Source organism: Oncorhynchus gorbuscha, linkage group LG21 (assembly GCF_021184085.1).
Source record: "Oncorhynchus gorbuscha isolate QuinsamMale2020 ecotype Even-year linkage group LG21, OgorEven_v1.0, whole genome shotgun sequence".
Lineage (NCBI taxonomy): Eukaryota > Metazoa > Chordata > Actinopteri > Salmoniformes > Salmonidae > Oncorhynchus > Oncorhynchus gorbuscha.
This window is the reverse complement of record NC_060193.1, coordinates 52,495,422-52,511,395: the sequence shown is the minus strand read 5'-3', so window position 1 is coordinate 52,511,395 and position 15,974 is coordinate 52,495,422. Positions and strand designations below refer to the sequence as shown.

The 15,974-nt window shown below is 48.6% G+C and overlaps 1 protein-coding gene across 1 annotated transcript in view; it reads left to right on the top strand.

Moving 5' to 3' along the window:
* The first annotated feature begins 205 nt into the window (after positions 1 to 205).
* Positions 206 to 15,974, top strand: part of LOC124008649 (heparan-sulfate 6-O-sulfotransferase 1-A-like) — a 37,071-nt gene continuing 21,302 nt past the window's right edge. The window contains exon 1 of the mRNA XM_046320125.1: positions 206 to 1,053. Coding sequence (XP_046176081.1) covers positions 551 to 1,053 — 503 coding nt within the window. The 5' untranslated portion in view covers positions 206 to 550. The remainder of the gene's footprint in view (positions 1,054 to 15,974) is intronic.

Sequence of the window (15,974 nt, the reverse complement as noted above, 5' to 3'; positions counted from 1 at the left end):
GTGTGTGTGTGTGTGTGTGTGTGTGTGTGTGTGTGTGTGTGTGTGTGTGTGAGAGTGTGAGAGAGAGAGAGAGAGAGAGAGAGAGAGAGAGAGAGAGAGAGAGAGAGATGGAGAGAGAGAGAGAGAGAGAGAGAGAGAGAGAGAGAGAGAGAGAGAGAGAGAGAGAGAGAGAGAGAGAGAGAGACTGGGAATGTGTGTGTTGTGCTGAAAGAAGGTAGGTTATTTCGCTGAGGATCCTGGGTACATAGCTCAATAATAATGCAGCGAAGAGGACTTTAAACACACATGCAACAACACAGGGACGAGAGCAAACGGAGAACACACATTGTTGCTCTGGATTTTACGGGTCTCTCTGTACACTGTAAATACGCTTAGTTTAGTTACATTATATTCACATAATCGCTTCTACCCCATTGATATGACCGCGTCCTGTTCCGCTTGCTTGGGGAGAGAGAGTACAACAACAGGAATTCATTATAGTTACGCTGTTCTGATCCCTTCGAGTCGGTTTACCGGGAAATGGTAACGTTTACACAGCATTGGAAGGACCATGGTTGAGGCGAGCAGCAAATTTCTCCTAATTGTAGTCGGCTCCGTCTGTTTTATGCTGATCTTATATCAATACGTTGCGCCCGGGGTTATCAATTTCGGCTCACCACACGGCTATTTCACTGAGGAGGACGATGGTGGGGACATTTTCCCTTCCCCAGACCCGCACTACGTCAAGAAATACTACTTCCCAGTCCGGGATTTGGAGCGAACGGTGGAATTTGAAATCAAAGGAGAAGACGTGATCGTGTTTCTACACATTCAGAAGACAGGAGGGACAACGTTCGGGAGACACCTGGTTCAGAATGTGAGGTTGGAGGTTCCGTGTGACTGTAGACCGGGTCAGAAGAAGTGTACCTGTTATCGACCCAACCGAAAAGAGACCTGGTTATTCTCCCGGTTCTCCACCGGTTGGAGTTGTGGCTTACACGCGGACTGGACCGAGCTAAAAAATTGTGTTCCTGGAGTTCTAGATAAAAAGGAGACCAGGATGAAAAATGAAAGGTGAGATAAAATAGGCTAGTTGACTTGTTGTTTCGGGAGTGTTGGGCTGTGGGTCTCCAACACTTGACAATTGTTGAAGATCATTAATAATCGGGTGGTATGATCACGTCATTAGGGAGCGTGCCTGGGCGATTCTCTCTCACTCTGTGTGTGGACTTACTGTGGCAGCAGATCCGTCTCAGTTTGTTTTGACAGTGTTTTAATGACAGGCTGTCATGTGAATTTTTACCATATCCGAAGGGATAGATTTACAGGGTAACCTAACTGTCAACTCGAATTAGCTATAAGAGAATCATGCTGTCAAACTAAGCAGTATTAAAATAGTAGGTCTTGATCCTTCTTCAACATTGTAGCATATCGAACAGTGATGCCTCGTTTTAGTGGCTTGTAAAACGCTTGAAACGTGTTGAATATTGATTACTGTAAACCACTGAATCAACATTGGATAAGAAATGTTGCAACGACAACATTGACTTGATGATTCTACTGAAAGAAAACGTTTCTTTTGGAAAAGCAGATCTTAGCTGGCAGACATACATTGCTACATAGCTTACTCCTTTATCTTCAGGGATCACTACGCAGACAGACTGTTAGACAGATTGGCAGAGGAAACTACCATCACTTTAAGTCAGAGAAGATTTGGCTCCTGCCCCTCTCTCTGTGTCGTCTGTCTGTCTGTGTGGACTTTTGTTGATGTAAGAGGACCCCTGCGGGGGTTGACTCCACTCTAAACCGGGTGATTACTTCCGCTGGTTACACACATACACTGTACTGCTGGTATTCCTGGCACAAAGCTCTGTGATGGTCAGAGGTGATGATGCGTCTAGCTACTCCAGAGGCTGGAGGGAGGACGTTTATCTGATCACATCAGTTTCTACACAATGTGCTTTGTGTGTGTCTTTGTGTCCTCAACACTCATTTTCTCTCGCTCTCCCTCTTTCTTTCGCCACCTCTCTCTCTTACCCTCCTCTCTCTATCTCCCTCTGTGATGGTGTCATTTTCTAATCAAACAGCAGGCATGCTTTCTGCTTGATGGCTTTATAGCTGTTGGTCCTCTCTCCGTCTCTCTCTCTCTCTTCCCTCTCTCCATCTTTCTCTCTCTCTTCCTCCTCTACATCTCTCTCTCTCTCTCTACCTCCTCTCCATCTCTCTCTCTTTCCCCCTCTCCATCTCTCTCTTTCCCCCTCTCCATCTCTCTCTCTCTCCATCTCTCTCTTTCCCCCTCTCCCTCTCTCTTTCCCCCTCTCCCTCTCTCTCTCTCTTCCTCCTCTCCATCTCTCTCTTTCTCCTCTCCATCTCTCTCTTTCCCACTCTCCCTCTCTCTTTCCCCCTCTCCAGCTCTATCTCTCTCCATCTCTCTCTTTCCCCTCTCCATCTCTCTCTCTTTCCCCCTTTCCATCTCTCTCTCTCTCCATCTCTCTCTTTCCCCCTCTCCCTCTCTCTTTCCCCCTCTCCATCTCTATCTCTCTCCATCTCTTTCTTTCCCCCTCTCCATCTCTCTCTTCCTCCTCTCCATGTCTCTCTCTCTCTCTTCCTCCTCTCCATCTCTCTCTCTTTCCCCCTCTCCATCTCTCTCTCTTCCTCCTCTCCATCTCTCTCTTCCCCCTCTCCATCTCTCTCTCTCTCTTTCCCCCTTTCCATCTCTCTCTCTTCCCCCTCTCCATCTCTCTCTCTTCCCCCTCTCCATCTCTCTCTCTCTTCCCCCTCTCCATCTCTCTCTCTTCCTCCTCTCCATCTCTCTCTCTTTCCCCCTCTCCATCTCTCTCTCTTCCTCCTCTCCATCTCTCTCTCTTCCCCTCTCCATCTCTCTCTCTCTCTCTCTTTCCCCCTTTCCATCTCTCTCTCTTCCCCCTCTCCATCTCTCTCTCTTCCCCCTCTCCATCTCTCTCTCTTTCCCCCTTTCCATCTCTCTCTTCCCCCTCTCCATCTCTCTCTCTTCCCCCTCTCCATCTCTCTCTCTCTTCCCCCTCTCCATCTCTCCCTTTCCCCCTCTCCACCGCTCTCTCTCTTCCCCCTCTCCATCTCTCTCTCTTCCCCCTCTCCACCGCTCTCTCTCTTTCCTCCTCTCCATCTCTCTCTCTTCCCCCTCTCCATCTCTCTCTCTTCCCCCTCTCCACCGCTCTCTCTCTTTCCTCCTCTCCATCTCTCTCTCTCTTCCCCCTCTCCATCTCTCTCTCTTCCTCCTCTCCATCTCTCTCTCTTCCCCCTCTCCATCTCTCTCTCTCTCTCTCTTTCCCCCTCTCCATCTCTCTCTCTTCCTCCTCTCCATCTCTCTCTCTTCCCCCTCTCCATCTCTCTCTCTCTCTCTCTTTCCCCCTCTCCATCTCTCTCTCTTCCTCCTCTCCATCTCTCTCTCTTCCCCCTCTCCATCTCTCTCTCTCTCTCTCTTTCCCCCTCTCCATCTCTCTCTCTTCCTCCTCTCCATCTCTCTCTCTCTCTCTCTTTCCCCCTCTCCATCTCTCTCTCTTCCTCCTCTCCATCTCTCTCCCTTTCCCCCTCTCCACTCTCTCTCTTTCCTCCTCTCCATCTCTCTCCCTTTCCCCCTCTCCATCTCTCTCTCTTTCCTCCTCTCCATCTCTCTCTATTCCCCCTCTCCACCGCTCTCTCTCTTTCCCCCTCTCCATCTCTCTCTCTTCCCCCTCTCCATCTCTCTCCCTTTCCCCCTCTCCATCTCTCTCTCTCTTTCCTCCTCTCCATCTCTCTCTATTCCCCCTCTCCACCGCTCTCTCTCTTTCCCCCTCTCCATCTCTCTCTATTCCCCCTCTCCACCGCTCTCTCTCTTTCCTCCTCTCCATCTCTCTCTCTTCCCCCTCTCCATCTCTCTCTCTTTCCTCCTCTGCATCTCTCTCTCTTCCCCCTCTCCATCTCTCTCTCTTCCTCCTCTCCATCTCTCCCTCTCTTCCCCCTCTCCATCTCTCTCTCTTCCCCCTCCCCATCTCTCTCTCTTCCCCCTGTCAATCTCTCTCTCTCTTTCCCCCTCTCCACCGCTCTCTCTCTTTCCTCCTCTCCACCGCTCTCTCTCTCTTCCCCCTCTCCATCTCTCTCTCTTCCCCCTCTCCATCTCTCTCTCTCTTCCCCCTCTCCATCTCTTTCTCTCTTTCCCCCTCTCCGACTCTCTCTCTATTCCCCCTCTCCATCTCTTTCTCTCTTTCCCCCTCTCCATCTCTCTCTCTTCCCCTCTCAATCTCTCTCTCTTCCCCTCTTCATTTCTCTCTCTCTTCCCCCTCTCCACCTCTCTCTCTCTTCCCCCACTCTCCATCTCTCTCTCTTCCCCCTCTCCATCTCTCTCTCTCTCCTCCCTCTCCATCTCTCTCTCTCTTCATCTCTCTCTCTCTTTCCCCCTCTCCATCTCTCTCTCTTCCCCCTCTCAATCTCTCTCTCTCTTCCCCCTCTCCATCTCTCTCTCTTCCACCTCTCCATCTCTTTCTCTCTCTCTTTCCCCCTCTCCATCTCTCTCTTTCCCCTCTCCATCTCTCTCTTTCCCCCTCTCCATCTCTCTCTCTCTCTCTCTCATATCTCTATTTCCCCCTCTCCCTCTCTCTTTCCCCCTCTCCATCTCTATCTCTCTCCATTTCTTTCTTTCCCCCTCTCCATCTCTCTCTTCCTCCTCTCCATCTCTCTCTCTTTCCCCCTCTCCATCTCTCTCTCTCTCTTCCTCCTCTCCATCTCTCTCTCTTCCCCCTCTCCATCTCTCTCTCTCTTTCCCCCTTTCCATCTCTCTCTCTTCCCCCTCTCCATCTCTCTCTTCCCCCTCTCCATCTCTCTCTCTCTCTTCCCCCTCTCCATCTCTCTCTCTTCCCCCTCTCCATCTCTCTCTTCCCCCTCTCCATCTCTCTCTCTCTCTTCCCCCTCTCCATCTCTCTCTTCCCCCTCTCCATCTATCATCTCTCTCTCTTCCCCCTCTCCATCTCTCTCTCTCTCTCTTTCCCCCTCTCCATCTCTCTCTCTCTCTTCCCCCTCTCCATCTCTCTCTCCCCCCTCTCCATCTCTCTCTCTCTTGTCCCCCTATTTCTCTCTCTATTTGTCAGAGCGTGGTTTCTACATTAGGCCAAATGTATTTTTTCATGGAAGATTTACTGCAATTTGTAAAATGTCTGTTTTACCTAATGGACAACTGTCTGCCCTAATGAATGGCTATATATGGGAGGAGGGGAAAGAGGAGTGGAGCGGATGGGGGTGGAGGATGATGAGGGGATGGAAAGGGTAGAGGAGGAAGAGAGTAGAAGAGGATGGTAGTGTAAGAGAAGGGGAGGGCATAGGAAGATGGGAACGAGGGACAGAAGAGGATGATGAGAGTGAAGGCAGAGAGTGTTTTGTTTCGTTGCTGTGGAGGGGGAGGATTCAATTAGCATGCCTGTCAATCTGCCTGGATCACTCTCTGTTTAAGCTTCACAGCGTAGATCACTGCAGGGTGAACTGTGTGCGGGTGCGTGACTGACCAGACAGGTCGTCGTGTTTTAATCCAATCAGATTATCAGGAATTAATCTCGGGCTGCTCAACATTCCAAAGATGGTTACTCCTTCATCCCTACAATCCCAACACCACATTCCCACACCGGGAATCTCACTCTTCCTATACCAGTGTGTCTGCACATTTTCCCAGATTAATAGTCTTTAAAAAATTCAAGCATTCTACAGTTTTCTTTCTCTCTCTCTCTCTCTCTCTCTTTCTCTATGTGGAATACAAGGCAAGCTTTTAGGCAGTAATTAGATGTTTGCAAACAGGTGACACTCACACACACAAAATCTACACTGAGTGTACAACACATAAAAACACATGCTTTTTCCATGACATAGACAAGTTATGATCCCTTATTGATGTCACTTGTTAAATCCACTTCAGTCAGTGTAGATGAAGGGGAGGAGACAGGTTAAAGAATGATTTTTAAGCCTTGAGACAATTGAGACATGGATTGTGTATGTGTGTCATTCAGAGGGTGAATGGGCAAGACATACGATTTAAGTGCCTTTGAACGGGGTACGGTTGTAGGTGCCAAGTGCACCGGTTTGTGTGAAGAACTGTAACGCTGCTGGGTTTTTCACACTCAACAGTTTCCCGTGTGTATCAAGAATGGTTCACTACCCAGAAGACATCCAGCCAACTTGACACAACTGTGGGGAAGCATTGGAGTCAACATGGGCCAGCATCCCTGTGGAACGCTTTCCACACCTTGTAGAGTCCATGGCCTTAAAAATTGAGGCTGTTCTGAGGGCAAAAGAGGGTGCAACTCAATATTAGGAAGATGTTCCTCATGTTCTGTGTATACAGTGTATGTTCGGAACAGGGCAAACATTGTGAAGAGACTGTATGGCTGGGAATGTGCTTCTGTCACGTCTGCTGAAACAGAGGGAGAGAGATGGTGGGGTAGAGGGAGAGAGATGGTGGGGGAGAGGGAGAGAGATGGTGATGTAGAGGGAGAGAGATGGTGGGGTAGAGGGAGAGAGATGGTGGGGGAGAGGGAGAGAGATGGCGGGGGAGAGGGAGAGAGATGGTGAGGTAGAGGGAGAGAGATGGTGGGGTAGAGGGAGAGAGATGGTGAGGGAGAGGGAGAGAGATGGTGAGGTAGAGGGAGAGAGATGGCGGGGGAGAGGGAGAGAGATGGTGAGGTAGAGGGAGAGAGATGGCGGGGGAGAGGGAGAGAGATGGCGGGGGAGAGGGAGAGAGATGGTGAGGTAGAGGGAGAGAGATGGTGGGGAGAGGGAGGGAGATGGTGAGGTAGAGGGAGAGAGATGGTGGGGGAGAGGGAGAGAGATGGCGGGGAAGAGGGAGAGAGATGGTGAGGTAGAGGGAGAGAGATGGCGGGGGAGAGGGAGAGAGATGGTGAGGTAGAGGGAGAGAGATGGTGAGGTAGAGGGAGAGAGATGGTGAGGTAGAGGGAGAGAGATGGTGGGGAGAGGGAGAGAGATGGTGGGGAGAGGGAGAGAGATGGCGGGGAAGAGGGAGAGATGGTGAGGTAGAGGGAGAGAGATGGTGGGGGAGAGGGAGAGAGAGAGATGGTGAGGTAGAGGGAGAGATGGCGGGGAGAGGGAGATATGACGGGGGAGAGGGAGAGAGATGGCGGGGAGAGGGAGAGAGATGGTGAGGTAGAGGAGAGAGATGCTGGGGGAGAGGGAGAGAGATGGTGAGGTAGAGGGAGAGAGATGGCGGGGGAGAGGGAGAGAGATGGTGAGGTAGAGGGAGAGAGATGGCGGGGGAGAGGGAGAGAGATGGTGAGGTAGAGGGAGAGAGATGGCGGGGAGAGGGAGAGAGATGGTGAGGTAGAGGGAGAGAGATGGCGGGGGAGAGGGAGAGAGATGGTGAGGTAGAGGGAGAGAGATGGCGGGGAGAGGGAGAGAGATGGTGAGGTAGAGGGAGAGAGATGCTGGGGAGAGGGAGAGAGATGGTGAGGTAGAGGGAGAGAGATGGCGGGGGAGAGGGAGAGAGATGGTGAGGTAGAGGGAGAGAGATGGCGGGGAGGGAGAGGGAGAGAGATGGTGGGGTAGAGGGAGAGAGATGGTGAGGTAGAGGGAGAGAGATGGTGGGGGAGAGGGAGAGAGATGGTGAGGTAGAGGGAGAGAGATGACGGGGAAGAGGGAGAGAGATGACGGGGGAGAGGGAGAGAGATGACGGGGGAGAGGGAGAGAGATGACGGGGAGAGGGAGAGAGATGGTGGGGGAGAGGGAGAGAGATGGCGGGGGAGAGGGAGAGAGATGGTGGGGGAGAGGGAGAGAGATGCTGGGGGAGAGGGAGAGGGATGGCGGGGGCGAGAGGATGGGGAGCAGGAGAGATTGGGTTAGAGAGTGAGCCTGCACTGTGGAAATTGTCACAGTTTGCTTCATTCTCACTGTGTTTTTGGTGTCATGTGTGTAGCCTATGCGTGCGTGTGTGTAGCCCATTCCATAGATTCCTGTCGGGAACTCTGAGTTATGTGTAGATATTGATGATGTGGTTCAACCAGTAGGACAGGATGAGGAGTGTCTCTACACCACGATGGGGTAAACACAATAACACATCACTGGAAAAATCCATCCTCTCTCTCATGGGCACACACACACACACACACACACACACACACACACACACACGCACACACACACAGGTCTGTCAGGTGGCTCAGTGGGGTTCGTCTTCTTCTAGAGTATCAACACACAAACTAACACAGTCTTGTATAACTAACCTTGTGGGGATACATATTTCATTCCCATTCAAAATCCTATTTTCCCTAACCTTAACCCCAAAATCTAACCTTAAACCTAACCCTAGGGTTAGGAGTAACCTTAAACCTAACCCTAGCTCCTAACCCCAACCCTAATTCTAACAATAATTTGAACCTTAACCCTAAACCCCCTAAAAATACCATGTGTCCTTGTGGGGACTAACAAAATGTTTGTTTGTTTGCTATTCTTTTGGGGACTTCTGGTTAAACACACACACACACACACACACTGTGAGGTGTGAGGTTTTCTCTGTGGTGTTATCTCACACAACAAGTTGACGATAATGATGACAGGACTACTACTAGAGTTGAGCTCTAGTTCACAACCCACCGAGGGGATTGAAAGACATACTGCGCCACTTGGCTCCATCTAGGCTTGTTCTACTCAAGATATTTCGATCGGAACATTCCACAATGTTCTGCCATACTGAACGCAACCCTGCTCTTTCTCTTCCGAAGGGATTTCTCAGCTCACAGAACACTTAGCCGTGCACTGACTGATGAGCAATTAGCCAACATTTCTATGATTGTTAATAAGGGCGCTACGCTAAGCTATGCTTGCAGTGGGAACAGGATTACAGCCTATTAATTAGCCTAGCATTTAGCATAATGTTAGCTGGGCAGCAGTGGAGGCTCCTCAGAGGAGGAAGGGAAGGACCGTCCTCCTCAGTGAATTTCATAAAAATATTGAAACATTATAAAAGTTATCCTTTTTAGTTAATTATGCTAAATATATTCAAGTCAGCAAATAATTGATTAAAACTCACTGTTTTGCAATGAAGGTCTACAGTAGCCTCAGCAGCACTCTGTTGGGTAGCACCATGGTGCAGCCGGAGGACAGCTAGCTTCGGTCCTCCTCTGGGTACATTAATGATTATCACCCCCTTCTATAGACTTACACAGTAATTATGACAACTTCCAGAGGACGTCCTCCAACCTACAGTATCGGAGCTCTTTCAACAATCAACTGACATGCCGTTCACCCAATCAAAGGATCAGAGAATGAATCTAGTACTGAAAGCATACGCTACAGCTAGCCAGCACTGCAGTGCATATGATGTGGTGAGTAGTTGACTCAAAGAAAAAGAAAATAGTTTAACAGAAAAGCAAGAGTGAGAGTGCTATATTTCTTAGTAATTTTTTTGTTTCACTTACTAAGCTAGCATTGAATGCAGGTAACTAGTATAGCATATTCAAACACCTGGCTCAAACAGAGAGTGATGCTATGTTAGCTAGCTGGCTATGGCTATCCAACAGAGAGGGATGCTATGTTAGCTAGCTGGCTATGGCTATCCAACAGAGAGGGATGCTATGTCAGCTAGCTGGCTATGGCTATCCAACAGAGAGGGATGCTATGTTAGCTAGCTGGCTATGGCTATCCAACAGAGAGGGATGCTATGTTAGCTAGCTGGCTATGGCTATCCAACACTTGAACTCTTCCAAGTCAATTATTCATTTATTTCCACCGAGGCCCGCCTATGAAACTGCTTGCTACTGACTGTACACTGTACTGCATGATTATAGTGGGTTTACTAGCGCGTTAGTCCTAGTAACTATGTTGACTATGACATGACAGTGATGTATGTTGTATGCGGTTAGCGGTCATGATACGAAGGTTGGCTTGTAAAGTTTTTCTTTCGTCTGGTCACAGACACCTGATGTGTTGTGCACTGAAGTCCACAAACGAAGGGAAAAAGTGAGAGGAGGAGAGCGTGTAAATAGATGCGAAAAGGAATTACATACAGTACCAGTCAAAAAAAAAATCTTTCTACGTTGTAGAATAATAGTGAAGACATCAAAACTATGAAATCACACATATGGAATCATGTAGTAACCAAAACAGTGTTAAACAAAAAAAACGTGTTTTACATTATTCAAAGTAGTTACCCTTTGCCTTGATGTCAGCTTTGCAATGGAAAAAATCAATTGTTAGTTTGCACACTCTTGGCATTCTCTCAACCAGCTTCATGAGTCACCGGGAATGCTTTTCAGTTAACAGGTGTGCCTTGTTAATTTGTAGAATTTAATTCATTCTTAATGTGCTTAAGTCAATCAGTTGTGTTGTGGCAAGGTAGGGGTGGTATACAGAAGATAGTCCAATTTGGTCTAAGACCAAGTTCATATTATGGCAAGAAGAGCTCAAATAAGCAAAGAGAAATTATGAAACTGGCTCTCATGAGAACTGCCACAGGAAAGGAAGACCCAGAGTTACCTCTGCTGCAGAGGATAAGTTCATTAGAGTTACCAGCCTCAGATTGCAGCCCAAATAAATGCTTCACAGAGTTCAAGTAACAGACACATCTCAACATCAACTGTTCAGAGGAGGATGCATGAATCAGTCCTTCATGGTCGAATTGCTGCAAAGAAACCACTACTAAAGGACACCAATAAGAAGAAGAAACTTGCTTGGGCCAAAAAACACGAGCAATGGACATTAGACCAGTGAAAATCTGTCCTTTGGTCTGATGATTTAATCGTTTTGGTGTCTTCACTTTTATTCTACAATGTGGAAAATAGTCTAAACTAATAAATGAGTAGGTGTGTCCAAACATTTGACTGGTACTGTATATACAACGAGGTGTTTGTATGTGGCTACTATGAAAGTGCACTGTGTTTGCGTGTGATCAGGGGTGTGTTCATTGCGCCGATTCTGTTGAAAAACGTTTCTTAAATGGAAGCAAATGGAATGAAATGGGGATAAACATACCTGAATTTGTCCAATAGAAGTTCTCGTTTTGCAACTGTTGGACTAATGATTACACTCAGCTAGATGCAGGCAAGTGTGTGCAAGGAGTTATTGAATGTGTCACTGTCTGTCACCTTAATTACTCAAGATTCTCTCGACCTGTGCACCTACATTGTGAACTGTCTTTCATAGGCTAGGTTGTAGCAACCTCATGATGGGTACAGGGAGATTTTGAGAGTCATGTAGTTGGCTAAACCTATCGATGTTACGTTTGGACTGGGTGAATGGAATATGAATGACAGTCATCCAATATGCTGTAATAGAAATGAGGCCGTGCCCATAAAAAAAAAAAAATCATCCTCCCTCATCTTAAAAGGCACAGACCGCCGCTGCTGGCCAGTGCCTGATTAGCAAGAAGGCATTTATTTGGTGTGTGGCGGGGAAGAATGTGAACAGAGCCCATGATCTGACAGCCATGCTAATTGAATTGTGGGAAGATGCAAATTCCAGACTGTGACACACACAGACGGACCTACTGAACTCCGCAAAAAAGGATTCATTAAGACAATGTTGTCTCGCCCGTCTCTCTCTCTCCCTCCTTCACCACTCTCTCTCCTTCCCTACATTCACTCTCTTTCACATCTGTCTGTCTCTCTGTGAAGGGTGTTGTTTCTTTTGTCATCCTGTTGTCTGTTCCCTGTGTGCCAGTTTCCCTCACAGAGGGGAAATGATGCTTCAGGCTCAGGAAGTGCTTAACTCCAAATGATCTGACTTTGAGATAGATACACAATATAAACACATGTATTGGACACCCCTTCAAATGAGTAGATTTGACTATATCAGCCCCACCCGTTGCTGACAGGTGTATAAAATCAAGCACACCACCATGCAATCTCCATAGACAAACATTGGCAGTAGAATGGCCTCTGTTTACCTTTTAACTAGGCAAGTCAGTTAAAAGAGCAAATTGTTATTGACAATGACAGCCAAACCTGGACAACGCTGGGCCAATTGTGCGTCGCACTATGGGACTCCCAATCACGGCCGTATGTGACGCAGCCTGGATTCAAACCAGGTACTTGCACTGAGATACAGTGCCTTAGACCACTGCGCCACTCGGGAGCCTTACTGAAGACCTCAATGACTTTACATGTGGCACTCACATAGGATTCAAACAAGTCAGTTCATCAAATTTCTGCCCTACTAGAACGGACTCGGTCATACTCTAAGTGTTGGTATTGTGAAGTGGAAATGTCTAGGAGCAACAATGGCTCAGCCGCAAAGTGGTAGGCCACACAAGCTCACAGAACAGGACCGCCAAGTGCTGAAGCGTAAAAATCGTGTGTCCCTGCAGCAATGTTCCAACATCTAGTGGAAACACTTCCCAGATGAGTGGAGGCTGTTATAGCAGCAATGTTCCAACATCTAGTGGAAACACTTCTCAGATGAGTGGAGGCTGTTATAGCAGCAATGTTCCAACATCTAGTGGAAACACTTCCCAGATGAGTGGAGGCTGTTATAGCAGCAATGTTCCAACATCTAGTGGAAACACTTCCCAGAAGAGTGGAGTCTGTTATAGCAGCAAAGGGGGGACCAACTCCATATTAATGCCCATGATTTTGGAATGAGATGTTTGATGAGCAGGTGTCCACATACTTTTGGTCATGTAGTGTATATATACACACACACACACTTAGCTCTGCATCACAGAGCATTGGAGATTTTCATCATGGGTAGAAGCAAGGAAGGACACTGAATGTGGGGACGTGTGTGTGCATGCATGTCTGTGTGTTTCCCCCACCACTTCTTTCTCTCTCTCTCGCTTCACTGCTTCTACTCTGACTCTTGACTTCAAAGACACACAGACACACACAAGCTCCATTCACCAGTCACTCATCACTGACACAGCCTATTCAGACTAGGCTAAAAGAGAGGGGGGAAAGAGAAGGGGAGTGTATGAAAAGAGAGAGGGGAAAGAGAAGGGGAGTGTACGAAAAGAGAGAGGGGAAGAGAGGGGGAAGACGGGGAGTGTATGAAAAGAGAGGGGGGAAGAGAGGGGGAAGACGGGGAGTGTATGAAAAGAGAGGGGAGGAGAGGGGGAGTGTATGAAAAGAGAGAGGGGAAGATGGGGAGTGTATGAAAAGAGAGAGGGGAAGAGAGGGGGAAAGACGGGGAGTGTTTGAAAAGAGAGGGGAGGAGAGGGGGAGTGTATGAAAAGAGAGAGGGGAAGATGGGGAGTGTATGAAAAGAGAGAGGGGGAAGAGAGGGGGAAAGACGGGGAGTGTATGAAAAGAGAGGGGAGGAGGGGGGAGTGTATGAAAAGAGAGGGGGGAAGATGGGGAGTGTATGAAAAGAGAGAGGGGAAGAGAGGGGGAAGACGGGAGTGTTTGAAAAGAGAGGGGGGAAGACGGGGAGTGTATGAAAAGAGAGGGGGGAAGACGGGAAGTGTATGAAAAGAGAGGGGGAGGAAGAGAGGGGGTGTATGAAAAGAGAGAGGGGGAAGACGGGGAGTGTATGAAAAGAGAGGGGGAGGAAGAGAGGGGGTGTATGAAAAGAGAGGGGGGAAGAGAGAGGGGTTGTATGAAAAGAAAGAGGGGGTGTATGAAAAGAAAGAGGGGGGTGTATGAAAAGAGAGAGGGGAAGAGAGGGGGTGTATGAAAAGAGAGAGGGGGTGTATGAAAAGAGAGAGGGGGAATAGAGGGGGTGTATGAAAAGAGAGAGGGGGAAGAGAGGGGTGTATGAAAAGAGAGAGGGAGTGTATGAAAAGAGAGAGGGGGAGTGTATGAAAAGAGAGAGGGGAGTGTATGAAAAGAGAGGGAGTGTATGAAAAGAGAGAGGGGGAAGAGAGGGGAGGGTATGAAAAGAGAGAGGGGAGTGTATGAAAAGAGAGAGGGGGTGTATGAAAAGAGAGAGGGGGTGTATGAAAAGAGAGAGGGGAAGAGAGGGGGTGTATGAAAAGAGAGAGGGGAAGAGAGGGGGAGTGTATGAAAAGAGAGAGGGGGAAGAGAGGGGGAAGACGGGGAGTGTATGAAAAGAGAGGGGAGGAGAGGGGGAGTGTATGAAAAGAGAGAGGGGAAGACGGGGAGTGTATGAAAAGAGAGGGGGAGAGAGGGGAGTGTATGAAAAGAGAGAGGGGGAAGACGGGGAGTGTATGAAAAGAGAGGGGGAGGAAGAGAGGGGGGGTGTATGAAAAGAGAGGGGGAAGAGAGAGGGGTTGTATGAAAAGAAAGAGGGGGTGTATGAAAAGAAAGAGGGGGGTGTATGAAAAGAGAGAGGGGAAGAGAGGGGGTGTATGAAAAGAGAGAGGGGGGTGTATGAAAAGAGAGAGGGGGAATAGAGGGGGTGTATGAAAAGAGAGAGGGGGAAGAGAGGGGGTGTATGAAAAGAGAGAGGGGAGTGTATGAAAAGAGAGAGGGGGAGTGTATGAAAAGAGAGAGGGGGAGTGTATGAAAAGAGAGGGGAGTGTATGAAAAGAGAGAGGGGGAAGAGAGGGGGAGGGTATGAAAAGAGAGAGGGGGAGTGTATGAAAAGAGAGAGGGGGTGTATGAAAAGAGAGAGGGGGTGTATGAAAAGAGAGAGGGGGAAGAGAGGGGGGTGTATGAAAAGAGAGAGGGGGTGTATGAAAAGAGAGAGGGGAGTGTATGAAAAGAGAGAGGGGAGTGTATGAAAAGAGAGAGGGAGTGTATGAAAAGAGAGAAGGGAGTGTATGAAAAGAGGGGGGGAAGAGAGGGGGAGGGTATGAAAAGAGAGAGGGGAGTGTATGAAAAGAGAGAGGGAGTGTATGAAAAGAGAGAGGGGGTGTATGAAAAGAGAGGGGGAAGACGGGGAGTGTATGAAAAGAGAGGGGGAGGAGAGGGGGAGTGTATGAAAAGAGGGGGAAGACGGGAAGTGTATGAAAAGAGAGGGGAGGAAGAGAGGGGGTGTATGAAAGGAGAGAGGGGAAGAGAGTGGGGTGTATGAAAAGAGAGAGGGGGAAGAGAGGGGGAGTGTATGAAAAGAGAGAGGGGGAAAAGAGGGGGTGTATGAAAAGAGAGAGGGGGAAGAGAGGGGGTGTATGAAAAGAGAGAGGGGGAGTGTATGAAAAGAGAGAGGGGGAGTGTATGAAAAGAGAGAGGGGGGTGTATGAAAAGAGAGAGGGGGAGTGTATGAAAAGAGAGAGGGGGAGTGTATGAAAAGAGAGAGGGGAGTGTATGAAAAGAGAGAGGGGGAAGAGAGGGGGAGGGTATGAAAAGAGAGAGGGGGAGTGTATGAAAAGAGAGAGGGGAGTGTATGAAAAGAGAGAGGGGGAAGAGAGGGGGTGTATGAAAAGAGAGAGGGGGAAGAGAGGGGTGTATGAAAAGAAAGAGGGGGAAGAGAGGGGGTGTATGAAAAGAGAGAGGGGGTGTATGAAAAGAGAGAGGGGAATAGAGGGGGTGTATGAAAAGAGAGAGGGGGAAGAGAGGGGTGTATAAAAAGAGAGGGGGGAGTGTATGAAAAGAGAGAGGGGGAAGAGAGGGGGAGTGTATGAAAAGAGAGAGGGGGGTGTATGAAAAGAGAGAGGGGGAGTGTATGAAAAGAGAGAGGGGAGTGTATGAAAAGAGAGAGGGGAAGAGGGGGAGGGAATGAAAAGAGAGAGGTGGAGTGTATGAAAAGAGAGGGGAGTGTATGAAAAGAGAGAGGGGGAAGAGAGGGGAGGGTATGAAAAGAGAGAGGGGGAAGAGAGAGGGAGTGTATGAAAAGAGAGAGGGGTGTATGAAAAGAGAGAGGGGGAGGAGAGAGGGGTTGTATGAAAAGAAAGAGGGGGTGTATGAAAAGAGAGAGGGGAAGAGAGGGGGTGTATGAAAAGAGAGAGGGTGGTGTATGAAAAGAGAGGGGGAATAGAGGGGGTGTATGAAAAGAGAGGGGGGAAGAGAGGGGGTGTATGAAAAGAGAGAGGGAGTGTATGAAAAGAGAGATGGGGAGTGTATGAAAAGAGAGAGGGGAGTGTATGAAAAGAGAGAGGGGAGTGTATGAAAAGAGAGAGGGGGAGTGTATGAAAAGAGAGAGGGAGTGTATGAAAA